Source organism: Spermophilus citellus (genome assembly GCF_964194105.1).
Source record: "Spermophilus citellus genome assembly, chromosome: 3".
Classification (NCBI taxonomy): Eukaryota; Metazoa; Chordata; class Mammalia; order Rodentia; family Sciuridae; genus Spermophilus; species Spermophilus citellus.
Genome location: NC_138184.1, coordinates 231,244,408 through 231,272,322, shown reverse-complemented (window position 1 = coordinate 231,272,322; position 27,915 = coordinate 231,244,408). Strand labels below are relative to the sequence as shown.

General features: G+C 60.2%; 1 protein-coding gene across 1 annotated transcript in view; it reads left to right on the top strand.

Moving 5' to 3' along the window:
• PTPRN2 (protein tyrosine phosphatase receptor type N2) overlaps nt 1-27,915 on the top strand; it is a 944,635-nt gene that overhangs the window by 897,580 nt on the left and 19,140 nt on the right. The window contains exons 15-19 of the mRNA XM_081285260.1: nt 557-704; nt 7,028-7,101; nt 12,714-12,791; nt 23,259-23,378; nt 23,913-24,079. Of these exons, the coding sequence (XP_081141386.1) occupies nt 557-704; nt 7,028-7,101; nt 12,714-12,791; nt 23,259-23,378; nt 23,913-24,079 (587 nt within the window). The remainder of the gene's footprint in view (nt 1-556; nt 705-7,027; nt 7,102-12,713; nt 12,792-23,258; nt 23,379-23,912; nt 24,080-27,915) is intronic.

Below are 27,915 nucleotides of genomic sequence, written 5' to 3'. Positions count from 1 at the left end.
CAGCCACTTCCTCCCTTTGAAACCTGCACAACTTCCAGAACGTGTCTCTGCTCCTTCACGGCCCGGGGAGCATTGTCCTCAGGGTGTCTCTGAGCCCCAATGGCGCCCGCTGCGGCCTGCACAGGCACCTCCCGGGCTCCTGCTGTCCAGGCCCGGCTGTCTTGCAGATATGCAGACCTCTGCCCTCAGCCTTGGCATCTCTCCTTGCTACTTGGCACAGCCACCACCCGTGACCCCGGGTCCCATGCCTGTCCTTCCCTGCCCCGGGTGAGAACTCCCCCCCCACCCCGCCTGCTCAAGCCCACCTCCCTGGGTCGTAGGTGTGGCTTCGCACCCCCTTGGCTGGCTGGTCACATGTGGCCAGGTTGGTCGTCCATCTTCCCCAGCAGTTCCTCCAGCTCCAGAGCAGGCCGCGTGGCCCTCATGGTGGGCACCTTCCGGCAGCCTGGAAGTCACAGGGAGCGTGCTGTCCTGCCCTCAGCAGGCCGGCCTCTCCTGGCCACGCCTGGCCCGGGCAGCTGCTGCGCACGGGCTCCTGACGCTCTGCTCCTTCCAGGCCTACATGGAGGACCACCTGAAGAACAAGCACCGGCTGGAGAAGGAGTGGGACGCGCTGTGCGCCTACCAGGCGGAGCCCAGCAGCTCCCTGGTGGCCCAGAGGGAGGAGAACCTGCCCAAGAACCGCTCCCTGGCAGTGCTGACCTGTACGTACCCAGCTGGGGGCCCTGCGGGGGTGAGGGGCAGGTGACACATGCAGGCTGCATGCTCCCGAGGCCACATTGGGCCTAGACCCTGTGGTCCGAGAGCCCACCCCTCTTACTAGCCTGCAGACATGCGCCCACTGAGGACCAGTGCCCTGTGCCCCATAGCTGTCCTCAGCCAGGCAGCTCAGAGGCAGCTCCCCCTTTAACCCGTGGTAGGGTCCTAAAGCGGTGGGTTGGGGCACACGGCCAGCAAGAAAGGCTTGCCTCCATGGTGTGGGCAGAGGCCCAAGCCTGCCCTCAGGGCCTGCTGCATCTGCACCTGGATCCCACTGGGCAGTGGCAGCACCTGGCACAGCACCTGGGCATCCTGGGCACTCACGGTTGTGTCCACCACAGCCTTCAGCCTCGCAGTGGAGGTCCCTGAGCACCTGCTGTCCACCAGGAGTCACTGTGTGGGGGAGGGGTGGCCTCACGGGGGCCCTGGGGTGTGCTGCCCAGGGAGGTTTGGGGCTAGATTGGCTCTTGAACCCTCCAAAGGGGGCAGAGGGGCCAGGGCTCGGAGGCCAGTGTCCAGAGGTGAGCACGCTGGGGTCGGGTCTTGAGCGGGAGCAGCCTCGACACAAGAAGTCCTCCCCAGGTGCACGCCATCCCCAGTGGCCACTGGAGGACCAGGGACTCTACCTTACCAGGTCCCAACCAGAGTGAGGCTGAGGAGGGAAGGCCTCCCGTAGTGCCTGGACCAGACCTGTGCTGCCTTCCTGGGGTCCTGGCATCAGGGCCGTGCCCTGGACCCTTACCCAGGCCGGAGAGGCGGAGCCAGGCAGGGGAGGCGGAGCCAGGCAGGGGAGGCCTGCTCAGTTGGTCCCCCAAGCAGCTTGGGTGTCTGCTGGCTCCTCCTTCAGAGGACCTCACAGGGGACGCTCCTGTCCCCCTCCATCCTGCTATGTGGCTCTGCACTTGTCCTCGGACGAGCAGGCCCTGCAACCAGCTCTATGACTCAGGCCTTCCGACACCCGGAGTCTGCCTGCTCCCAGCACAGTGCCGCCCCCCGCTCTGCGTCTGCCTGTCATCTCCTTCTCTGTGACTTCCTTGGGGCTCCCTCGGTGCCATCACCCCAGGCCCACCCTGGCCTCCAGCTCCTTGTTGCTGCAGCCCTCTGGTCCCCTGCCTGTGTGCAGCTCGGAGCGTGCGTCCCACTCAGGTTCCCCGGTGCCAGGGCGAGGGGCAGCTCTGCGTGGCTGCTGCCTCCGGGACTGGCGCTCTCACCCAGAGGTTCGAGTGTGAGTCGCAGTGGGCACATCTCCATGGTGATCATGCTGGGTTGCCTTCGCTGGAGTTGGGGTCTCTCCTGTAGGAACTGCGGGGCTCCAGGACCCCAGGCGCCACCCCCACCCCACGCCTGGTGCCTGTCGCAGACTGAGTGCTCTCTGCCGGACGAGCCTCGTTCCAGGTCAGGAAGACCCTGACCCGACGCTGTGCCCCTTCCTCCCTCCGCCCCCGGGTTTTGCCATCTGCTCATCTTACACATTTCCCACACCTTCAAGTCACTCAGTTGGCCCCGCTGCCCATCTTCCCTCCACGCCAGCCAGGACCTCTCTGTGAGCCTCCCATGGTGCAGAGCTGAGCCGCACCCACTAGGCCTCAAGGACGCTGCCAGGAGCTCACCCAGCATCCGCAGCCAGGCAGAGAGCCAGGCGCCCGGCCACCCACCCCGCCATCCTCCTGCAGCCTGTGTGCTTGGGCACATGCAGAGCTGCGGCTGGAGGATAAGCCTCCTGCCCCAGGGCAGAGGTCCCCAGAGGCCACACGCCTGTGCAGCCCAGTGCCAGCCCCCCTGCTCCTGTGGGGTCTCCCTCCAGGCCTGGCAGGGTACCCACACCACCTGTTACCAGCACCCTGAAGCTGCAGGCTGAAGCCTGTGCCCAGGTCCCCCGCAGCACACCTGGGCTCATCCCGGGCACGCTCCGCGCCACATGACGCTGGTGAGTTTGTTTGAGCCTGAACTGTTTCAAAGCTCTAGGCAGCAAGATGCCAAAATTCGTTGGCTGCATCTCTAAATGCGGACAGCCTCCTCTGTGGTGCAGCCACGCAGGATGTGCCCCCTGGAGTAGCCGTGCCGGTGACCACCCTGTGGCTTGTCCTAGGCTCCAGATCTGCAGTCATGCCTGCTGAGCGCCTCAGACTTGAAACAAAGGTGGCATGTTGATGTGTTCCTGTGCCTCAGCCACGACGGGTCCAGCAAAGGTTTTCCTGTGTCTTTGGCTGGAATCCCTGGGCCGGCACTAACCACTGGCTTTTGAGGGTGAGCAATCTCAGGCTGCCTCTCCACAGCATGTCAGACCATCACGGACCCATGAAATTGGAGAAGGAGCCTGTGGTCATGGGTGCTGACGTCTCCACTGAAGACTCAGCTGCGACCCTCCAGTAGCAGCCTTTCAGCCCGTCACAGATGTCCCCACACTGCAGACCCACACCATCGAAAGAAAGAATGTGCAGCCAGCCGCACAAAAGGTGTGAGCTAAATCTTAACGGAAAACTGAGACAGCTGCAGAGTCCAGGAGGACACAGCCCACCACTTGGTCAAAGAAGCCCCCCGGCCGAGTGCCAGCTCCGCGAGCCCTGCAGATAGATGCCTTGTGTTCCCCACAGCAGGGCCAAGGAAGGCATCTCCAGTGAGGTGGGGCGTGGCCCCTGTCCACCGACTCAGGAGGAGCCTGGGAAAACCTCCTTAGAGGCACGTGAAGAGGGGCTTGCGTGGGACCAGGACAATTCCGGATCCCAAGTCCGTTGATGGCCACACTCCAGGAACCCCCTCAGCGCCCGGCATGGCCACCACCTGCCCCTGGCCCAGGTAGCTCGTGAGAATGGCTTCCCATTACTGACCAGCCAGGGCGCCGTGCTCACATCTTGCCAGTCCAACAGCCTGTTCAGGGCCCAGACCCTGAACGCACGCTGCCTGCCAGCTGCAGGTACCTTTGCCATGACGGTCCTGAGGTGAGTGTCGTCCTGCCTTTTGGAAGACAAATCTGATGCTTTGAATACCAAATAATTTACCCAAATGTCACCTGGTGAGCAAGTGGCAGGGCCAGAGCTCATGCCCTGAGTTCTGCTGCTGAGGGCACGCTGTCACCAAGGACCTCTCTAGATCTTCCTGGGCCTTGTTTTCTCCAGGGTAAAATGGGAATGTCCCCGTTTCATGGATGGTGCAGAGCTCCAGTGAGCAGGTGACAGGTCGAAGCTGTGTGTGGAGAGACCGGACGCGTGACCCTCGTGCCAGCCTTGACGAAGGCATGGAGGCCTGCTGTACCTCAGGAGGGTGGGCAGGGGGCTCAAAGGCCCCCCACCATAGACCTGCACTGCGGGTCCTGTGAGGGGGCACCACCCAGCGGGCCCAGGCCAGTGCAGGAGGAGGCAGCCAGGCGAACTCCACACGCTCCTGCCCCTGGGCTCCTGGAGAAGGTGCGAAGAGCCCGCCCGCTCAGCCCGGCGTCCGCAGCCCGCCCTCGGGTCCAGGGCCATCCCTGCCTTGCACTTCATTTGCTCCTGGGGGAGACATGCTGCTCGGCAAACAGGAGGGAATCTCCTTGAGCCAGCCGGGCAGAGCTGAGACCCGTGGGGACTTCCCCTCCTACCTGCCATCGACCTCCCTCACTAGACTCCGTGCTCTGAGAGCCCGTCTTGGGATGCTCAGAACTCAAGGTGACCGTGTCCTTGGCCTCTGTGGCACCTCTTAAGACATGACCAGGGAAAACAAGTCACAGATGGTGCAGAGATTCTCCCCCAGACGGAGCCTGGGCTGGCCAAGCCACGGCTTTGCCCCATACACCAATCCCCCGTCCTGAGCTTGGCCAGCCCTGGCCCTTCCAGGTCTATGTGTCTCCAACAGAGTCTCCAAGTAGCCCAATACCAAAGCAAAATCCCCTCACCGTGCCACGTGCTGCGCGACCACACACACCAGGGGTGGGGGCTCCCTGCCCCGCCCCAGCCCGCACTCTGGAGGGGCTCCTGAGGGCACAGGGTCCATGGTGCCGTCTGCGATGGCGCCCTCCGTCCGCACCCAGGTGTAGCTCTTGGGCGGTGTCTACCTCACAGACTTGGGCATTGCCTCCTCAGTTTTCAGAGGAGACTCTCCCACGGTGCTCACAGGCCGTGCCAGCAGAGGCAGAGCGTGGCATCTCCATGGCTCCCAGGCCAGCGCGCTGTCCCTTGGCAAGAGGCACCACGGCACTTGGGCCGGCAGTGGCTGAGCCTCTCCGCCCCAGGCAGGGCCTGTGTCTGCCCCACTCCATGCTCAGGCCTCTGAGGTCAGGAGATGGCGAGCTATGGCTTTTTCTTCCTGGTTACCAGTCCCTCTTGACCCTGCTCTCAAGTCTCTCAGTTGGGAGCGGTTCCCAGTGTCCAGAGCACAAGTGCCTAAAATTGTGTTGAAATTTGCCAGGACCGTCTTGGCAAAGGTACCTGCAGCTGGCAGGCAGCCTGTGTTTGGGGACTGGGCCCTGAACCAGTCTGTTGATTGGCAAGATGTGAGCACAGTGTCCTGGCTGGTCAGTAGTGGGAAGCCATTCTCTCGAGCTACCTGGACCAGAGGCAGGTGGCGGCCACACAGGGTGCTGAGGGGGTTCCTGGACTTGGGATCTGGAATTGTCCTTGTCCCGCCCATGCCACTCTTTACCTGGAAGGCTGCCTTGCAGCACAGACCTCCTAAGGAGGTGGACAGGTGGCCACAAGTGCCTAAATCGTGTGTTAAAAATGCTTTCAGTGAGGCCCAAGCGACCCGAAACCCTCTGGAAACAGCTAGAAGCCAGGGTCCTCGTTCCAGAGCTCTGTGAGCTGCAGTGGTCAGGCCCCCTGAGCAGAGTGAGCATGGCTGGGAACTGGCAGGCCATGTGAACCTGGGCTTCTGGAGCCTGGTTGTGGGCAGTGCTCGCGGCATGTTAGGGTGTCCGAGTGGACCAGCTCTTCCTGGTCGACGTCATTTCTGTTCTCTGATGCTGCGGATTTCCACCCTCTCGGGAATACGCTTGTGCAGGAGGGCCGTGGAGTCGTGGGCTGGGAACTGGGTCGTGTCTCCGCTGAAGGCCGCTGCGGCGGGCCGGGGCAGCTCCAAGGCAGAGCCCTTGCTGGGCTCCCCAACACCCTACAAACAGCTGCAGCCACAGCTCGGCCACACCATCCCGTCACACCCACCCTGGTGACATGGCACTACGTTGGCCACACGTAAATATGTGTATATAAATGGGACGTGTGACACCTCTCAGTGTTCCTTGTCCAATTTGTCTCCATGGAAAAGTGCCCCTAGTTGTATGTCATGGCTGATGGGCCCACCAGGCCCGTCCGCCGACGCCCGACACCGCTGGCCAAGTTCAGCCTGTCGGGACTCTCACCTTTCCCCAGCCCTGAGATGTTATTTTTAAAGCACTAGGTAAATTCATCTCCAAGAGAAATGAAAGAAACACCAGTGACAGTGAAGTCCCAAGCCTGTGCCGCCTGCGCGGCCTGTGGCGGGCGGCCTCCCCTCCTGCAGGCAGGGGCCCCCTGCGAGTCTGGGGGAACAAGCCTGAGTCTGAGCAAGCTCTCAGCCGCGGGGGACCCGGTGGCCAAGGACTCACCCGGGAGCAAGAGGGGAGCCACTGGCCGTGCCCCCAGCTGCCCCTCATGGAGGACGAGGGGTTTTTGAGGCTCCACCCCATGCCCTTGCCAGGCCAGCGTACACACCTCCCACTGCTCCCTGCACCTTCCCTGGGGCCACGCCTCGAAGCTCCTGGAGTCAGGCAGAGGGGTCCGTCCAGAGCCAGATTTAGGCAGGGACGCACTCACACGGGGATGCGCTGTCCTGGTCAGCCCCAGGAACGGTTGCCGGCTCTGGCCCTCATCGGGCAAGGCCTCTGCCTGTGCAGAGCTCATGTCCACCCGGGCGTCTCTATTTCCTCCCTATCTGCATTTCCTGTGGCTCTCACTCGCCCCTTGAAACTAAATTCCAGTCCTCTCGGGGATTTAGCCACTTGTCAACTACGAGACTCTATTTTGGATGGTGGCCTATTGATTGATATCCACGGGTGCATCGTGTGTCTGCTCTTTACCGCAGGGCCGTGAAGACAGGAGGGGCGTCCCTGCATCCGAGGGGCAGAGAGCAGCTCTGTTCTGTCCTCCGAGGGCTGGGCCACAGGGTCGTCCTGGAGGATAGGAAGGAAAGACTCGGCTGAGGAGTGCTCAAGGCTTGCGCTGACCCTGGGCTGGACCCTGGTGTGAGCCTAGACTGGTCCCCACGCCCCTGGACGAAGCACTGGGCCAGCTCCTAACCACCTCTCGTGGGTTTCTTGCAGATGACCACTCCAGGATCCTGCTGAAACCGGAAAACAGTCACAGCAACTCGGACTACATCAACGCCAGCCCCATTGTAAGTACACGGCCCAGAGCACGGGTCAGCGGCTCTCCTCTGTGGGTGAGAAAGTTCAGCTTCAAGAGGGTTCGCAGTGCCTGCCCTGGGTGGTGACCAGGGACTGGCTTGGGCCAGGCGCACCAGCTGCCTCAAGTCTGAGTGGACCTGGTGCTCGGCGGGCGACAGGCCGTAGTTGGGAGGGTGCTGCACTGGGCCTCGGGACCTGGTGCTCGGGCAGGTGACAGGCCAGTAGTTGGGAGGGTACTACAGTGGAACTCACACTGCAGTGGCTCCTGCCCCTGGCAGTCACCTCTCCCAGGTGCCGTTTCCTTGACTCCTGGGAGACGGAAACCCAGGTACCAACCTGCCTCCCTTTAACATTAACATGGCAGCCCCGAGGCCCTGCAACAGCAGGCTTGTTGCCTGGGGTGGTCGGGTGTCTGGGGTCTTTGAATACAAAGCAGGTGCCTGCCGGCTGTGCCTCCCAGCAGCTGTTGGAGGAGAGGGGAGTGGAGGCTTGGGCCTGGGGAGGATGGCAGGAGGCAGTGCTGCACACGCCCCAGGCCTCTCTGACTTCAGAGGGGCTCTCCTCCTGGAGCCTCTTTGGCTCTGGGCACCGCCCACCCCAGTGCTGTCCCTGGCTCAGGCTCTGCAGAGAGCAGGCAGCTGGCACAGGGAAGTGGAGGCCAGCTGGGGGTGAGCAGGGGAGGCTGGGGCGGGCTTCCCTGGGCCTCAGCTGCCTGCAGAGCAAAGGTGGGGAGGGCAGGTGGGGACGGAGGGACCAGGCCTGTGGAGCCAGGGGCTGGGTGGGGTGCAGAGAGGGGCCAGGATTCCGTGTGGACTTGGACAGCAGATGCACTGACCCCTTCCCACAGCTTTCCTTGGTGTCGGTCTAAGGGACACATCAGTAATTTCTGAAATCCCAGGTTTGCAGCCACTACACAGGGCTTACAGAACACAGTGTGTCTGACGGGGTCAGGATACCCAGGACCCAGCGTGCCGGCCAGCCCCAGGGCCACAAACGCACCAAGTCCTGGATCCTGTGGCCCTTCAGCAGGAGATGACACGTGGTGGCGTCCCTTGCCGGGCATCCTTCTGCACGGGCTGTCCCCTGTAGCACCTCTGTGGGGCAGTTCAGCCCCTGCTGTGCAGCTACCGGTCCCGCCTCCTGCCCCCTCACACCCACACAGTGCACAAACTCAGCTTTGAAAAGTGACTCGGAGGGGGCTGGGGTGTGGCTCAGTGGCAGAGCACTTGCCTTGCACACGTGAGGCACTGGATTCGATCCTCAGCACCAAATAAATAAAGATATTGCGCACACCTACAAGTAAAATAAAAAATTATATTTAAAAAAAAGTGACTTGGAGGAGCGGCTGGTCCAGGCACTCGTCTGTGCAGAGAGGGGGCTGTGAGGCCCAGGCCTCGCACAGGTGTGACGTGTGGTGGGGACCTGTCTCCTGCACAGGGGGCCTCTGGACGCAGAGAGCGGTCTGTCTGTTTCAGAGCTCCTGTCTGGGGCCGTCCCCTGGGTCTTCCCAGCAAGACTGATTCTGAGTCTCTAGTCAAAGCCCACTGGCTGGCCACCCTTGTCCCCGAGGAGAACCCCGTGCCCCGTGAGGCAGGCCTGTGAGTGCTGGGTCCTGCACAGGGTGATGGGCAGCACTGTTGGTGGCTGAAGAGAGGGAGGAACCGGGCCCTGCCTGTTGTGGTCCCTCTCCTGGAATGACCAAACAGAAAGGCCAGGCAAAGCCCTTCCCAAGTCCAAGAGGTGCGGGTCCCTGCCGTGCTGCGGGTCCTCCGCATGTCAGGGTGCCCCGGCTGGAGGTCCGTCTCCACGTGGGCACTGCTGGATGCAGTGGCCACAGCAGGACAGGACCTGGATGGTTTCCTGCTCACGTGCTGAGGGGTGGGGGTGCGTCCTGTGGTTCCTCTGCCTGGGCAGTGCAGATTCAGGGTGACCTTCCCAGCTGCTGGCCAGGGGCTAGGGTCAGAAGGGACACTAGGGGAGAGACGGGATCTGGGCGCCTCTTGGTTTTCCCTTTGCTTTATAGTGCGAGTCTTTTTTCAAATCTGGTTGTGAGAGGGGACTAGGAAATCCCAGAAGCCCCTTCTCTCTGAATACCCACGGCCCAGGATGGCCTTCCCAGCAGCCTCTGGTGAAAAGTATCTGGACGACCTGCCGTGTCGGACCACGATCGTCACACCTGCCATGTTGGCACTTGGTCCTCACCTGCTCGAGCCATGCCAGTCTGCGTTTAGAGGAGTCCTGGAAGTCCACAGGAGCCGTGTCCCCTAGGCAGTCAGGGAGACCCACGGGCTCCATTTAAGAACTTGGCCAGACTGAGGTGTCACCTGTGGACAGTGGCACAGGCAGAGCATGTGGGTTAGTGACCAGGACGAGCCCGCGGTGCCAGCCACAGGGACCGCTCAGCCTCATCCTGGGTTCCACTGTTTGGGAAAGGAGGAACATGGCCTGGTGTTTGATTGAGAGGCACCTGGGGACAGAGCGGCTGCCCAGGATGGACGACGGCAGGGTAGGTGTCCTGAGTGTCCTGAGGAGGTGGCCAAGCATGGCTTAGAAAGTCCCCACAGCCAGCACCTGTGGGCAGTGGTGGCTCACCCTCGTACTCACTTTAACAATTTGACGCCTGAGGCCAGTGTCAAGACCGCTCAAGGTCAGCCTCCCTCCCCAGAGCCTGTCGTCTGGACACCTGCCAATTCAGGCTGTGCCAGGCCGGGGTGTGGCTCGATGGCAGAGCACCCTGGCTCAATCCCCTGCACCACAGAGGAAGGAATAGCAGAGAGAGAGCAGGAGGTCTGAGATCCACGGTAACCTAGGAACGCAGGGAGGCCCAGGTGCCGCACGCTCACCCTGAGAGACCCCGAGACATTGTGCAGGCCGAGGAGGCCAGGTGGGTCTGAGGCTGCTGTGCAAGCCCCTGGCCGGCCCGCTTTTGCTTCTGGTGAGCTCTTGGGGCTCAGAACCTGGGTCTCCTCCTAAAGGCAGTTTTTCTTGGAGGCTGAAAGTTACTGGGGAGGGACTTCTGGGTTTCAAGCAGCCTGGGCTTCTTCAAGGTGAAGCCACCTGACGCTCGCCTCACGCGGGTGTGCCCCAGCCCCCGCACACCACTGGGTTGTTTGCGAGCATCCCTTTAGGGGACACCTTTTGTGTCCCATTTCACGTGACATCTTCCCAAGAAACAGTCTACCAGGGACAACAGACCCAACAGATGGCGTTCCTCCTTCTGGGGGAAAAACAGTACAAGCGAAGTCACACTGTCATTTGTGCCTGGGTCCTGCCACCCTCCAGCTACCACTTAAATGTGGGTTAATGGACACCAGCCTCTCTGGGCCAGCTCGTCACCACAGAAGCTCTGGCCAGGGAAGTGCTTCCAGTGGCCCAGACTCTCAGCACCACTGCGATCATGGGGACAGGGTCCTCCCACCCAAAGGGGCTCATGGGACAGGCAGGCATGTCTCTGGCTTACCATGCAGACACACACATGTCTACCTGGGACCTGGGCTGAAGGGCACCTGGAGGTCATTCTGTCCCGCCTCCCCCCTCTCCATCACCCACCTGGTGACACAGAGACTGAGGTCCAGAGGCATGAACAGACTTCCCAGGGTCACACAGTGGCATGCGGAATGAGACTCCAAGATAGATTACAGAGAGACAGAGAATGTGAGAAGGAAGGAGGGAGGGCCAGGTGCACAGAGCAGAGGTGGCCCCAGGCCAGCAGAGAGGCAGGAGGACAGCACGGCCCCGGCCTCACTGAGGGTCAGCGCTCACAGAGGTGTCCTGCCACCTTCCAGTCCGCATTGGCGAGTGCACCTCACCAGTGTGACCCTGTGCCCTGGCACCTCCCGGAGCAGCCCAAGGCCCGAGCTGTGAGGCCCGACTTTCGGCCAGGCCCCATCCACTTGCCCATGTCTCTGGATTCCCCAGCCTCTGTCCAGGGCACCTAAGCAGCGGATGGTTTAAGGAATTTAAAAACTCAGCAGTTAAGACCCATCACAAGGCTGGCCTATTTGCCCTCTGGGACCCTGGCAGGATGTCATCGTGGCCAGGGCCCTCGCATTTTGGAGGCAGCAGCATTGCTGGTGTGAACGCTCATGATCGACATGTGCTGCTGCCGAGGCGCTCCGGGCAGGGCCGTCCCGAGAGGGAGGTGGATCTTCCTTCTTACACGAACCTGTGCACAGCGGGGAGACGGGGTCTCCGTAAATAGTCACCGCAGCAAACGCACATTTTAAAATCAAAACTAAACATTTGTCACTGAAACGTTTTAATTGGGGCTTTCAGTGAGAGTACCATAATTTACCTGCGTGGTGTATGTTGTGGTGAATTTCAAAACAACGTCCACTTTAACTAGAAACCATTAAACTAGACGCAGGGAAGCTCCTCGCTCCCAGCCTCCTGCTGCAGGGTTCTGTCCAGGTGGGAGGATGGCATCGGCTCCCTGGGCTCGCCCCGTGTGGACACACCATCCCTGCCCAGGCCTGCTGGTCTCCCGCGGAGCCGTGTGTAAGGTGGCGGCTGGGTCCACCACCGACCTTGCGTGTGGCCTCGGAGCACATGGGGTTAAGACGTCCTCCTTTTTCACTCTGCTGAGAAATGTGTTCTTGGCCGTTATCTTGAAACACAGAGCATCTCAGATCTTTAATCAGCCCCAAGCCTAGAGAGCAGGAGCTCGGCCAGCCATGGGGGTCTGCAGGCAGACCCCAACACAGTGTCCAGAGCCGCCCCCCAAGCTGGTCTCCAGGCCCCTGGAGGGGTGGCCGGAACCTGGAGAGCACCCGTCACACCCTCTGCAGGCAGCAGGGCTGGCGGCTGAGCGGAGCCTCTGACCACCCTGCACTTGCCTCTGTCCCACTCGCCTCTCAGGGCTCCATCCTCAAGCTATTTCATGTCCCCTGCACACCAGTCTTTGAGTGAAATGTCATAATGAAGGTCGTTTAAGCCAAATTCCCCACTGGGGCTAGCACCAGGGTGTGGACCCATCAGCTAGCCAGGAAGACCTCGGCCACATTCTCCGTTCTCAGTCCTCGTCTGCTGGAAAGAGGACACAAATGGCCCTCTGAGGTTGGCCCAGTCGTGATGCCCCCCAGCAAGGCCCCGGCCAAGCTGACCATCCCAGCCGAAGCCCCCTTTTCAGGATGAGCAGAGACAAGCCCCAGGGGACGCACTAACTCCTGAGAGAAGCCACTGCAGCTGTGGCCCCCCGGCGAGTCCATCCCTGGGGGCTGGACATGGAGTGTGCTGCTCAGGGCTAAGGCCTGACCCCTCTGCAGCCCACCACCTGGGTCCTAACAGGCGGCTCACAGCCCCAGAGGGTACAGGAAGATCCTCCACACGCACCCGTGAGGATGTGCTGTGTCGCTGGGACGGAGGCTTGCCCTGGTCTCCTTGGGCACTGGGCCCCCGTTTCTGTGACCTGCTCTTGTAACCTCAGCCAGGTGTAAGAAGGCCTCTTGGCTGTGGTCTCTGAGTCTGCTGGAACTCAGGTGCCCACTGGGATCTGTGAACAGTGGTGGGGGTCACACGACTGGGCACAGACGCCCCCAGCGAGGCTCGGCCTCTGGACGCTTCTGACCTGTGGCTGACCGTCTTGTGTGCCTTGTCCCCACAGATGGATCATGACCCGAGGAATCCTGCCTACATCGCCACCCAAGGACCCCTGCCCGCCACTGTGGCCGACTTCTGGCAGGTGACTCTCTTTTTTTTAACCTAAAATGTTTTTTAAAAGCGAGATCTAAATAAATTGGTTGTGAATAATGCCTTGAATTCAGATAAGCCCATTCAAACTTCCTAAAGGATGTTCACTAAACGTGACTTGATTTCAGAATTTATGAGTTCTTTGATATTCTTATCATTAATCTCTTCTCAAATTTAGTATCAAAATTCACTTTGAGAGAATCCGTGCCCTAGAGATCCTTAGTTTTTAGCCACTTTATAATGTCATTTTATAAAATATAAAGAAATGAAATTAACACATTTTAATTATCATCATACTTAGTTCAATTACAATTGCACAGTTATGTGGTTTATTTTGACGTATCTGTTTCTCGTGTTGATGTTTTGTGTTTCCTGGTTAGTTGCACTGATAGCAGACAGCGTCTCATTTCACTGTACACAAATGCAGCACAGCCTTTCACTTCTCTGGTTGTGCACGATGCAGAGTCCCCGGTTGGACAGTCGTACCTGTTCCTAGGGTGATGGTGTCCACCCCCTTCCACCACTTGCCCTCCCCGGAACCAGCACACATTTGAATGTGTGTGTAAGGAGCGTGGGTTCCCCGGGCCTGGCTGTGGCTCCATTCTTAGGAAGGTCGAGGCGGAGCTCGGTCTTCTTTGAGGACCCGACACCGTGTCTTAAAGGCAGGAGTCTTCAGTCAGCGTCACCCTGGGTCAGCAGGACCAGACTAGGCCTTGAGAAGTGACACAGCTGCCCATGTGAGAAATGGGGGTGCTGTGGCTGTGTCCCCCCAGGGGTCAGCCCCTGCAGAGCTCGAGGGGAACGGGCTTGGGAAGTGGCACTGAGGGCCACCGTGGCCGCAGCTCCTGCCACAGCCAGGCCCGCCACACAGAGGCGGAACCACAGCTGGGCGCAGGAGGCCCGGGAGGTGGGTGGGCCCGGCCGCCAGGGCAGCCCCAGGAGGCAGCAGCTGGAGATGGAGCTGCTCAGTGGTGGAGGCGAGAAGAAGACTCGGGAAAGGTCAGGAAGTCCCCAGCCCCAGCGCCCCGTCCGGCCTCCCGATGGCACTCAGGAGGGGCCTTCCTCCCTGCCTTTCTGGAACCCAAGGAAGGGTCCAGGCTGTGCTGAGGGCGCCTGGCGCCCTTGGCCTCCTGGGCACGGGAGTGCCGTCCTCCTCCCCTGAGCAGGCAGGGCAAGTGGGTCCCTGAGGAATTCGGCACCTGCCCAACCCGTGGCAGGAGCCAAGGCTTCCAGCGCTGGACTCGAGTTATGACATTTCACTCAAAGCCTGGTGTGCAGGGGACAGGAAAATCGCTTGAGAATGGAGCCCTGAGAGGCGAGTGGGACAGAGGCAAGTGCAGGGTAGTTGAGGCTCCGCTCAGCCGCCAGCCCTGCTGTCTGCAGAGGATGGGACACCGGCTGACGTGCTCCCCAGGTTCCAGCCCCACCCCTCCAGGGGCCCGGAGACCAGCCCTGGGGGGCTCTGTAAGGTTCCATTCCAAAGTAGCCAGCTTCACCACCTCATCCACACTCTCCATAGGACACTACCCTCTCCTCTAGTCCCTGTCCTAGGGATGCTACTCTGCCGCAAACCCCACAGTGCACTAGTCTCCTGCACGGCCACGGCTGACGGTTGGGTCTCTGAATCCTGTCTCTGGAAACGTGGGCGCCTGTCAGACACAGCTCTTCCTCTTTGAACGATGGCCTCGCAGTCCCAGCGTCGCATCCTGAGCACTGTGATGCCCGACTGTCCAGCTGCAGCCAGCTCTGCAGCTGCACTCAGGAAGCGGCACCTGCCTGGACCTCTCTCAGACACCAGAAATCTTCCCAACCCTCCAGCCTGTCGGTGCCTTAGGAATGAGCATGACTGGAACGTGAAGCTGAGGGTGGTGGACCACGGGCCGTGGAGCCGATGCTTCTCACTCTGTGGGTCTCTGGCTTTTAATGGACCTGGAGCCGCTCCCAGTGGCTCCAGGTTCCTGTCCACCCCAGTGCCTCCTGGGGCTAACAGGAGCTTCTGTCAGTGGTGAGCACTTCCCCTCGGAGGCCAGTGTAGCTGGGGCTGAGGAAGGCCCTGGTCTGGGAGAGCTGCCTCTGTTCCCCGAGGCTGCTGGAGAAAGCCCCCGACCAGGAACAGGAATCGGGAGTCCAGAGGCCCCAGCCAAGGGCTGCAGGTTGGCGCCTCTGGTGGTCTGAGGGAGCAGCTACCTGGCCTCCATGAGCCTCAAGGCCTGCTGGGGACCCCTCTCCACCTCTGACATCACGTGGTCTCTCCCACTGCGTCTGTGTGTCCAGGTCTCCCTTTGTGGGCAGACGCCCGTCATTGGACTGGAGTCCATCCTGACCACTGTGGCTCTGTCTTGGCCTTGTCTACAAAGATGCTGTTCCCAAATGAGATCCATCCACAGGTCCTGGCTGGACCCCTTCTCCCCAAGGCAGCAGCAGGAAGAGAGGAGACCTGTACTGAGCATCCCAAGGAACCACCTGAGCACGTGACAGGACACCGCAGGACATGGGACAGTCTCGGGGTGTGGAGGAGGCGCAGGCAGAGCCTAGGTGCCCAAGTCCCTCGGCAGGACAACACCAGCAACCAGGACAGGAGAGTTGGAAGGACGGCGTCCCCGCTATGCCATGCTCATGCTCAGCACGGCCAGTGTCCACCTTCACCACCCTACAGGGCTTCAGGCACCAGCCGGGCCCCTCTCAGCCCCCTGAGCAACCTGTCCCCAGCCCCCTGCTGGGCGTAGCTGCCTTGAAGCAAAACCCAGAATGTTCTAGAAGACGACAGAGGGGGCCCCCACGGACTCTGCAGTCCAGTTCTTTTCTCCAAAAAAACATCAGTTATCTAGCTATAGAATCTCCCCTCATACACTGTATGCATGTCAAGAATTTTATTTTCAAAAGTTTGATTTATCTTTTTAAAATTGCCAAGAACAGATGTGCAATTTCCCACTGGGACCGGGCAGGACTTGGCTCCATCTCACTCCCTGGTACCAAGACCCATGGAGGCTCAATTCCTTGGTGTAAATGACAGTGTGCTCACATGACCCCCAGGTCCTCCCAGATGCTCCGGATCATCTCTGGGCTACTTATGACACTGCATAGACAGATGTCACACTAGGTTGTTGGGACACGGTGACAGGAAGGCTCAGTACCCGATCAGCACAAACACAGGTTTTTTTCAAATAGTTTCCGTCTGTGGCTGGTTGAATTTTCAGATGCAGAACCCACAGGTGCCGAGGGCCAGCTCTGGTAAGGAGGAAGAGAAATCTCCCAGTCATCCCTTCTAAGCCATTCCCCTGAACCCCACGCCTCCTCACAGAGCCACTAAGCCAGGCTTCCCCAGAGAGGAGTAAACTGCTTAGAAATAATTGTATTTTAAAGAAAACACACATGGCTTGGGGAGTAAGGACATGGGACAGCCTGGGCCACATGAGGTGGAATCCTCTGCGTCTCCAGAGGGCCCAGCGAGACCTGGCCCTCTCTACAGGATGGCGGGCTGCACTCCAGCTCCTTCCAGGTCAGGCACGTCTGCCTGCCTGGTGAGGTGTGTTTCATTCAGGATTTCTAAAGTACCTCCCAGGTGAGTCGACACCCAGGGCCGCACCTGCACTCCATGGGTGTCCCCCAGCTGTGGAGTGAGGGGAGGGAGAAGGAGAAGGCGGCTGACCCAATCCCTGTGCTTGGAATGCACGTGGGTCCTGTGACCTGCCTCTAAAGACGCCCACTCTGCAGGGAGCTCACTCCTGCCAACCTCAGGTCCGGGCAGGAGCATCACCCTGGTGTGTCCCCATCACCCTGGTGTGTCCATGCTTACCTGGCCCCATGGGGAAGGGCACCAGCCATCCCAGTGCCCACACGGGGAGGACACATTCAGAGGTAGGAAGCAGATGTGGGCACCAGGTGGGAGCGGTGCTTCCCAGGATGGCACTTGGGTGTGGGAAGGTGAGGACTTTCTAGAAGCGGCCTCTGAGCTGTGGCTGAGGAGCCGTGACGGAGCCTGCTGAGCCTTTCGCCACAGGACAAAGCAGGGGGTCTCGGCCAAATCCCTGAAAAGCAGGCTCCAGGAGCCGCAGCAGCCAGGGAAGCTGTGACACGGGTTCTGCCACATGGCTCCTAGCAGTGGACAGGCCAGCGACTGGGCGGGACATGACTCCAGAGGGACAGGAGGAGAGCGCACAGTGCTGCAGCGTGGGCTGCAGACCCTGCTCCTGGCCAGCTGCCTGAGCTACACCTGACAACCCAGGTGCCGAGCCTCCTCCCAGGCCGGGCAGCGCCTGTGGAAAGGCCTCTGCAGGTGTCCCCAGGACCACTGGGCGGGCAAGGGCCAGTGGCCTCCAGGCTCTGTCATTCCACCCTCGCCTGCCAGAGCAGCCACGTGACTGAAGGCCCGGCTGTGGGCTGTTCCTCCTTGCACACGCAGGTGAGCTGGCAGTGGAGTTCTGGGTGGCTTCATCACCCTGGTGTGTCCCAGAGGTGCACAGTGGTCTGAGCAGGGTGGAGGCAGCTTGGCCTGCCACCTGGATGCATGGCCAGTGTCTGCAGATGTGGAGCACAGAGTCAGGGCAGGTGAGGACACGGGATGCCGGAGGCACCATCCCAGGCACCTGGGCAGGAAAGGGCAGTCACGCCCAGACGCCAGCATTGTTCTGCCTAGCGCTGTGCAGGTGGCTGAGCCCAGGGCAGCTGGAGCCCCCAGCACTGCCCAGCCCATCCGCCAGCAGGCTGGTTCAGGCCGACACGGGATGAGGCCCTCTCCCGGCCAGTGCACTCAGCAGTGCCCAGACAGGGTCTGCTCTGACTGCCACCAGCAGCGGTTCACCAGGAAGAAAGTCCCCCGTCCATCTCTAGTGTCCGCCCTCTGAAGGCATCCTGTGAGGTGCTCGCGTGGACCTGGCTTCTCTCCCTCCCAGAGCCGGAGCCTGCTGAGTCCAGGTCCTCCTAAGCAGCCTCCGCCCCAGCTGAGGCATGACACCTGAGCTGAGTGCCCCTGGGAGACCCAGAGGACCTTCCTTCTTCCCAGGGTCAAAGCACAGTGTGAAGAGCTGACTGTCGCCACAGCCTCGGCGCACCAGTTCCCACAGCCAGGGCCAGCCACCTCTGTGCCCTGTGGCCGTTAGCTGTGGCATGGGTCTCCCGTGTGCACCCCTGCTGGCCAGGCTGTCTTAATCAGCCAGAGATGACCATCGTGTGGCTACTGTCAATAGCACCACCGAGAGCCTCACGTCGGGCCTCCAGAGAAGGCCGCTGACCTCGGTGGGGGCAAGGGCCCTCCCACCCCATTAATAGCATTAACCCCACTGGGGTGGCCTCCAGGCTGCCAGGCTAGTTCACGGCCTCCTACCCGCAGCTGCACTTGAGGCCCCTCAGTGGACAGACCTGGCCTCTGGCAGCCTCAGTGGCAGCCTGAAATGGCGGCCTGGCCTGACGTGGATGTCCAGGCTTGTCCTGCTGCCCAGCCTGCCCAGGCCCTCTGTCTTCAGGGGTCAGCTCAGGTGCTCTCTCATCTGGCCTCTGGCCGTGGGCAGACACTGAGAAACTGGGGGAAGAAGCGAGGGAGGTCCCCCGGAGCAAGCTGGCTGATGTGGAGACGTCACTGGATCAAGGGGACCCAGACGGAGGAAAACTGGACTCTTCACCTGCAGAGCTGTGCTTTGGCCGCGCACCCCAGAGTTCCCAGGGCCGGCCAGTGTGGCCCCACTGGATCCCCCCTACATCTCCCAACCTGGGAAAGCGAAGGAAAGCTTTGGTCCCATCACCTCACCCAAGGCTGGGGTTTGTGACTGTGACCTGGGATGTGTCCACCACTGTCTTGGTGGCCATGGCAGTCCTCCTGTGGACATGGGAATTGGAATTAGAAAGACACCTCCCAAGATTCCTGCTTAGCTGATTTTTGTGGTTCACAGCTGAAACATGGCAGGAGCTCCCATCCTCTCCCTCCTCCTCCTCCTTTCCCTCCCCCCTCCTCCTCCCTCTCCCCCCCTCCTCCTCCCTCCTCCCTCCTCCCCCTCCTCCCTCCTCCTCTTCCTCCCTCCTCCTCTTCCTCCCTCCTCCTCTTCCTCCCTCCTCCTCTTCTTCCCTCCTCCTCCTCCTCCTCCGTCCCCCTCCTCTTCCTCCCTCCTCCCCCTCCTCCCCCTCCTCCTCCCTCCTCCCCCCTCTTCCTCTTCCCTCCCCCTCCTCCTCCCCCTCTCTCCCACCCCACCCTGTCACTTTCCCTCCCCCCTCCTTCTCCTCCTGCCTTCCCCCTCCTCTCTCCCCCACCCCACCCTTCAACCCTCCTCCTCTACAAAACTCTGGGCTTGACACCCCATTCAGTCCTGGAAGGACCAGGGCCCCAGAGGCTTGGACTGCATGCCTGGGCTGACCATGCAGGCTGGGAAGGGGTTGTGTGCTCTGCCCACACAGCTACCATGGGCTCCTCAGGCGTGACCCTTGAGGATGGACACCTTGCTGTTCAGAGTTCCCTGCGTCCACCTGTGAAAGCAGCTTCTCTGCAGGAGAGTGGGCCGGGTTGGGGCCCGGGGACACTCTGCCTTCTCTGGCGAGGGCTGTCTGCCCCACCAGCAGCTCCAGCACACAGGCAGGCGCACCCACTTCAAAGAACAGAGCCAGTCTCTACGGTCAAGCAGCCCAGGAGGACCCCTGTGCACAGGCCACTGATGGCCTGGCCTCAAGTCACCTCTCTTTCAATTAAGCGTCGGCTGTAATAAATCACTCCAGTGCACGCTCCAGAGTAGGAACGAGTCTTCAGGAGACAACAATTTAGAGGAAGAAAGATGTGGAGACACAGATGAGATAAGGCAGGGTGGGAGGGGCGCATCACGCACAGTCTAGGCAGTGTGTCTGATCGAGGTGCGCAGCTGGCGTTTGATGTAGGTGCACCTGGTGAGGCCGGTGCAGACAGACCCACAGGCCCTCTCCTCCCCTGGCTGTGTGGGGTGAGGAACAGTCCACCTGCTCACAGATGCCCAGGACCCGACACTGAGCAGGAGTCCCACTGCCACCAGGTCTCCAGAGCCTGCTCCTCACACAGCCGAGACCTCCACCCTGTGGCCACCTCCCTCGCCCAGCCTCCGCCCGGCCTCGGCCCCTGCCGCCATGCCAGTGGCCTGCTCAGCTCTTTTCTGTGCCGGGGCCTGCGTCCTCCATCCTCCGCCTGGCAGGTCAGGCTTGGCCCTCCAGGCCACCGTGTTGAATGGCAGGATTGCCCCTGCGGCTCAGGCACATCCTGCTGTGCCCACCACTGCCCACCCACACATCTGCTCGTGGCCATGGTGCACGTGGGAGGCAGCTGTCTCCAGGGAGGGACTTGGGGCTGCTGCACAGGTACCCAGAACCGCGACAGCCCTGAGGAGCCTCTGAGTTTTCCCAGGCCCTGTCCTATTCTCTGCACCTCAGGCCTGTGCTGCTTCCTGGCCTGGGACGGTGCAGTGGAGTCCTGTGGTCTGCGCCCGCCCAGTGTCCCCTTGTATGCAGCGCTGGTGGCCACCACCAGGGTCTCCTTTGGAGGAGTGTTGGTTGGGTTCCTGGGCCACGTTCTATCGGGCTCCTCTGTGTTTGCTGGTGAGATACTCAGTACTCAGGAGGACTCTGAGCAGGTGGACCCGGGCCCCTCCTGCTCCCCCTGACTCTGATGCCCCCGCCTGCCGAGGTGCTGGGCGGCAGTGTCTGGGGTGTGCTGCTTGGCTCGGGCCGCTGGGACAGTGAACAGGCCGGTTCACAGCAACCGAGGTGCATTCTCAAGTGCCGGAGGCCCAAGTCCCAGCCCCGGGAGTGGGCCGGGCGCTCCTACAGAGCCCCAGGGCAGGGCCGCGGGGGGCCTGGCTTGTGGCAGCATCACCCGATCCGTGCTGGCCCTGGCGTGGTCCGCCCTGGGCCCTGCCGTGGCCTGGTGTGGCCCTCTTTGTGCGAAGGACATCAGGCTGGATAGGACCAGCCCCTCTGGTAGGGCCTCGTCTCAGTCATCACACCTGCAACGCCCTGTTTGTAGCCGGGCTCAGGGACACACGCCTGAACTCCAGCAGCTCGGGCCCGAGGCAGGGCGGCCCCAAGCTTGAGGCCAGTCTGCGCAACATAGGAGACCTGTCTCAAAATAAAATTGAAGGGCCAGGGTGGCAGCGCAGTGGCAGCATGCCCCGGAGTCCACCCTCAGTACCAAAACAAACAGATGGCCTTCCAGGGGCCACACACAGGCACCAGGCGCCACTTCAGCGCAACTGGAGAGGACAGTCCAGCCTCAGCAGGGAGCTCCAGGGTCTAATCGCCAGTGAGCTGGCTCAAAGAGCAGGTCCCCAACACTTGGGCAGCACCAGCCCACATTTCCCATGCGCAGGCGAACTGTCTGAGCTACTCCAGTTCTTCTGCATCCATCACCAGTCTCTGGCCCTGACCGGTTCCCCAGGATTGGCAGCGGGCTTAGCCCTGGTTTCACACCAAGAGAGCCCCTGGAACCCAGCCACTGTGAGGAATGGGGGGAAGACCCTCTGCCCCTTCCCCGCCCAGGCTCACAGAGGTGGGCTCTGAGCAGAGGCGCCAGCACGTCTGGGGGATCTCAATCCTCCTAGCACAGCACCAGCCATTCACACGTGGGGTCCGTGCCCAAGCTCACTCAGTCTACAGCGCAGCTTCATCTTGATCAGGGCATAGAGGAAAAGATTGAACAGGGACTCCAAGTCATCGCCCATGTCCAAGGAGGAAGTGCAGCTCTCTCAAGGTGCATGGCACAGTGTCCCCCTCCCTGGCCACGGGCAGCAGCACCTCACGTCCTGCCTGTTGCAGACCAAGCCTGGGGTGAAGAGGGCAGAAGTGAGACCTGGTGGACCAGGTTCTTTCTCTGTTCTTGCCAACCGTCGAGTTCCTTCAACATGTTCTGAGGCCCAGCTGGCGGCACGTGGGTGACGGTGGGAGCTAGTGAGAGGTGCTCTGGCTCCCCCAGGTTGGGACACCAGAAAACCTCATCAGATCCTTGAGCAGCTCGTGGCACTGGGACCCAACACAGCTGCCTGTGTGTCTGGTGACTCCTTCTCTGCTCTTACCCAGACCTAAGGAGAAGCGTCACCCCCAGGGCACCGAGGAGGCTGGGACCTTAGTTTATGGAGTTGGTTTGGATCTAATCTTGAGCACCTCTTCAGAGAGCCAGGCGGACTCCCAATGCTGCCTCCGTGAGCTGCGAGAGCCCCTGGCTGCAAGGCCCCTCTGCCACGGCAGGTCCCCAACGTCACACTTGGGCGGCACCAGCGGGGTGCTGGTGATGAGTTTATGGTCTAGATCATTGTGTTTTTATTACACTCATAAAACCCGTGTTTCTCCTCATTTCCGTAATGGCTCCGACGAGCTTCTTCGCTTTCTAAGGGCACATTAAACTGCCGCGTGACGGGCGTGCAGACGGGGAGCAGGTCTGAAGGCAGAGAGCACGCCCGGCCCTTCTTGCCCGACTGGCACAGAGGCCCAGGGAAGCCCCTGGCTCACACAAGATTCACACCTACTGTGAGATTTGGGCCAATATCTCAGGAGGTCCCATTAAATCCCCACGTAGGTAGCAGGCAGTGAGGCACCCCCGGGAAATCAGCTGTTTCTATCCCAGGGGAAAATAAATAGCATGAACAGAGGAGAACACCACGCACAAGCCTGATTTTAAAATGTCATCTGACGGGGGAATTTAGTAACGGGAACTATGATGGACCAGCCTTTTCCTAGGTGGGATGTGGCTTCTTAGACAACAAGACCATCACTGGGTTTTTATATATGTATTTAAAAGGAACGGGAGCTCTCAGATACAGACTCGCGTCCCAGCACAGATGTCAACGTCTCTGTGACGTCTTGTGGGAAATGTGACCCCTGCAGGAGAGCAGTCCTCCCGTGATGGGGACGAGCCGGCCACCCTGGACACACTGGGCCGAGAACGCAGGTTCACGCCCCCCATGGCAGGCCGTGTCTGCGAGAGGGCGCGGGAGGACTGTGCTGCCCAGGTGCTGGGCACGCTCTGTTCGCTGGGTCTGGGGCTGTCCCATGTGTCCAGGACAGATGGCAAAATCAGCTTGGGGTCTGCTTTGATTTGAACCCTCCTGAGATCTGCTGCTGTGGAGTCTGTAGTGTGCTTTGGAAAGCCTCCTCTCAGCTGCTCCCGATGGCTCTGCAGGTCTGCAGGGTGGACTGTCTCTCTGGCCCAGCAGAGTAATGACAACCACCGAAAAATAACTGTGGTGACAGGTCTCTGCTTGTGTCGCGTGGTAGAAAGTGTCCTTTACAGACCGAAGGTCGGGCAGGCACATGGCTGGCGGGGAACCGTGGAGGGGCCACGTGGGGGGACTCGCTGGCTCCCACATCCTACAGAACTCGTGGCGAGACCAGAGCCGCAGAGGGCAGACGCTGCCCCGTGGCAACAGGTGTCTGTGAGCGCAGTGTCCCTTCACTGCCTGTCCCTTAGCACAGTGCGGCACGTGTGACGGAGCCTCACCTGGGCCCGCCTTTCTGTCCGCAGATGGTGTGGGAGAGCGGCTGTGCTGTTATCGTCATGCTGACGCCCCTCACGGAGAACGGGGTGCGCCAGAGCCACCACTACTGGCCGGACGAAGGCGCCAACCTCTACCACTTCTACGAGGTACCGAGGCAGGGGTGCCTGTGTCCCCAGAGAGGAGCATGTGCCCCGGCTGCTGGGTGAGGTGGCCAGCAGCTGACCAGTCCTGTCCACTAGGCAGAGGCAGGGCCACGCAGGGCAGGCAGCACCACAGGTCCTCAGGGGTCTAGGTGCCACATGGCTGTGTGGTTATGGCCCGGACTCTGGGGTGCACCGTGTGTCCCCACATCTGAAGTGTAGACCCAAGCGCTGGCAGGAGAAGCCGCACCCCACCTCCAGGATGGTCGATCCTGCTCCCGGCCACCCAGGCAGGACCTCCTTCCGCAGAGAGCACTGCCATTGTCCCGAGGACCGAGGGGCTCCTGGCCTGGGCCAGGGCTTCCCGGTGTCTGCACAGGTGATTTCAGAGCAGAGGGAAGCATGGGCCAAGCCAAGGCTGAGCTGCAGCAGCTGTCACGTTGTAAGACGCCCCTCCGCCCCCACGGCAGCGTGGGGTGCAGGCGCATGTGACTCACGAGGCATGGCCTGTCCTGTCCCCTCCTGTCCCCTCCCCCTCAGGTCAACCTGGTCTCGGAGCACATCTGGTGCGAGGACTTCCTGGTGAGGAGCTTCTACCTAAAGAACCTGCAGACTCGGCAGACGCGTACCGTGACCCAGTTCCACTTCCTGAGCTGGTATGACCGGGGCGTCCCCTCCTCCACAGGGGCACTCCTGGACTTCCGCAGGTAAAGAACTGCCAGCAGCCCATGTAGCCAGAGGGTGACACCAGGCAGCAGGGCACGGGCTGGCACCAGATCCGTGTCTGGGTGGCTGCAGCTGTGGGCATCCTCTGGGGCACGAGGTGGGGGACCTGCCGCTGTCCTCCAGCCTTGGTGCTGGTTAGTGGGAAGGTGGGAAGGTGGGAAGGTGGCCCTTGGTTCAGCCGACAGCCCCAGAGTGAGGATGTGAGGCCTGCGTGGCAAGCTGGGCCCTTGCCCGGCGGCTGGGGTGAGGCTTGATAAGGTGGCTGGATTCTGGGGTGGACTGTCTCAGGCAAGAGCCTGGGCACGGTGGGATGGCGGCTGTGTTCTCAGTGGCTGTCCGCCGGGCAGTTGGCCAATCGCCCCACGAACTGTCCCGTCCTGAAGCGTGTGCTGTTCTGCTGCACAGCAAGCCCATGTGCAGGGAGTGGGGCTGCAGTCTCAGGGGTGGCCACAGTCGCTCAGCGTGGGGCCTGCGGTGGCCCCAGGCAGCAGCACCGAAGCCAGGCGCAGGGCAGGCAGCACCCTCCTCGGAGGCACTCGGGCCAGGAGCAGAGCGAAGGCGAGGCGCGTCCTAGCCCCGCATGGCCGGCCCCCAAGAGCAGGTTCTGTGTGGCCCGGGGGGCCACTGTCACCTTGACAGGGCCAGCTCCTCTGCAGATTTTGCAGGTGGAGGGCTACGGTTGGTTATGACACGATTTCTTTTGCCTTCTGGTCCATTTGAAATAATTACAACATTTTTATCTCGATTGCTCTTTGGGTCAGATAGCATGTGAAAGAGCTCAAGGAGGGACTTTGGTGTCACATCTGTCACATACGCTCAGTGACTCCCATCCAATTCTGTCCCCACCCCAGAGATGGACCTAGAACCCTGAGCTGCTGCCCATTCCCCAGTTTCCTGGCCACTGCATATGTCTTCTCAGTGCACAAAGACGTGCCTCGTGGAATCTCACCTGGGTTCCTGAGGTCATCTTCAAAGCAGTCATTACCAGCAAAATGGATGAAGCTGAGAGGCGGCCACTCATGCCGGCACTCTGTCTCTAAGCTCATCCTGTGTGGTTGACATATATGCATATGGGCACGTGTCTGTATCCATATATGGAACGGAACATACCCACACCCAAACCTCAGGGTTCCAAACACATCGCAAAGAAAAATGGATTCCCCAAACTCCCTTGCTCCAGGGTCTGAGAACACATGGCCCAAGAAAGTCTTTGTTAAATCGAAAAGAAAGCAAACTTCTAGCCCGGTATGACCGTCTGGGGAGGGTCAGCCGTCCTTGCTGGCCGTGTCTGGCAGGACCGGGAGTCCAGTCAGGCCGGCCACACCTTCCCTGGACAGTGGGCACCAGTGGCAACACACCCAGATGTGCATCTCCGGAAGGTGGTTCTCTGTGCAGCAGCCGAGTGCCAGCAGCTGTGTCTGGAGACGCCTCCGATGCAGGGTGCAGGGTTGCTCACCTCTGAGCGACAGACAGAGCTTCTCTCCCCGGCCTGGTGTGTGCATCAGGCTCCTGAGATGTGTAATTAACTGTTCCTGGAGCCCAGAGGGAGCACATTTACACTCTACAGAGAACTGCTAAGGGGTAATTAGCATCACACGGGAGGCCTCGCTTGGAGAACCTCTCTCCCGCTGTCTGTCCTCTCTCCCTCTCTCCTGCACCTCTTGCTGTGTGCCATAGCATTCACTAACGCTGCTCACTGTAAACATGGACAAAGCCTTACTTTGCCAGCTCATTAGCGGTGGCCAGTGTCATTTTTGTGATGTTGCAGCTAGTAATATGAGCCCAGTTGCATAGTCACAAAAGTGATCATTGGAAACTGTGTCTGCTGCAGGGACATGTGGGGACCCTCTGAACCTCTCACGGCCTCACCTTTGCTTGCTGTTGGTTTGCATGGCGGTTTCTTCTCACTCAGTGGCCCGAGGGTTGGTTTGTATCACTAACCGCTCCTTCTCGGTTAACGCCTCCTGTGGAAGCATAAGTAACGCCGGTTTCCTGGATGTGGAGACCCCCTGCTGACTGGGGATGTGTCTGAGACACTAGTGAGACCCTGTGTGTGCTCATCTCCTCCAACGATCTGCATCTGCACCTAGGGTCCACCCGACGAGCCCTTAGGGTCCACATGCGATGGTTTTGCTTTCCTGTCTGTGATGTTCCCTGATCTGAGTGCATGGTTCTTTGTAAATAAAGATCTGAGCCATGTCACTGCAGCACACTCCCACCCGTGCCCCCCAGACCACTCGTGGTGGCTGTAATAGGTCTGGCCCAGGGCAGGGAGCTGGTGTGGACATTAAAGTTACAGCAAACCCTTGCAAAGGCCTGCAGAGGCAGCTGGTGACAACCTGCTGGAGAGAAGGACATCTCGTATGCCACAAATGAAGACAGGGCTCCCAGGTGGAGAAGAGAGACGCTGCCTCATGGCCCGTCCTCCGGCTCTACTCACGTGCCCCTCACCCAGCCAGGGCAGAAGCACTCTGCCAGACAGGCAGCTGAGCAGATGCAAATGGCTGCTGGCCCCCAGACCCACATCCTTACCCCACACAGCTGCAGAAGGCCCTAGTGTCAGGCTCTTGTTTTTAACGAGCCTCTCTTTGTGCTTGACCCAATCAGGACAGAGTGAGAGAACCTGTTGATGGAGCAGTGTGTTTCATCTTATAAGCAGTGGCCCAGCTTGGAATAGAGCAGAAGGTCCGGCAGGTGTGGAGCTGAGGCCTTCACATTAGCCAGAGGCAGCACTGAGAAATTTGTCTGAGGGAGAAAAGACTTTAAAAGTGAAGCCCCAAAGAGGGCTGATAGTTGATCTTGCTTGATGCTATGCATGCACACACACACATGCATGCACATGTACTCACATGCACACATACATATACACACCTGCACACACACATGCTCATATGTGTGCATATATACACGGATGTGCATACACCTACATATACGTACATACCTACTTGTGGGCCCATATGCATTCATGTGTGTGTGCAAACCTGTGCACGTGCTTCTGTACACACATGCATGCACACATCCTCACAGGTACATACATACACACATGCATGTGTGTACATACATGCATGCACACTCTGGCTGAGTACACATACATGTACACGTGCACATGGGCATGTGCACACATATACACACGTGTGTGCACATGTTGTGCACACATACTCAGATGCATACGCACATGCCTACATGGGCACGTGTACACAGTCTTTTTTCTGCCGGGGGTGCAGCCCAGGGCCCTGTACATTCCAGCCATGCGCAGCCCCATGCACAGTTCTCATGAGCTGTGAGCTTCACATTCCTCTTTTTGAGTGCATGTCTGGGGCCAGAACTTGCTTTCTCAGAGCTGACACTTGTGACATCTTTACAGCCACATCAGCAGTGGAAGATTTTAGCAGCAGGTCCACATGGCTCTGTCTCTCAGTCTAGTCTCCAAAGGTGAAGAACTTGGAGGTGTTCTGGCATGCACGTGCTATTGATCACAGTGGCTTCGTTCTTACTTGTCACCTCCCCAGCCTTACCATCACAGGGTACAAAGCCAGGAAGGGCCCCTGCAGGAAGGACCTGACCACCAGAGTGCTGGCTTGCCTTACACGCTCCAAGCCCTCCCTTTTTCAAGGCTTCTCTGGGTGGTCCACCAGCACGAAGATGCTGCCCATTTCCACAGGCTAGAGAGCAGCCGAGATCAAGTGCTCTGAACGGGCTTTGAACACGACCTATCTGCAGGTGGGCGCATCTCATCTAGGCTCTGCAGCCTGCCCCCTCAACTCGCCTTACGCTGTCCAGGTTGGGGGCTCCGACTCCCGTCAGAAGTACCTCGTCC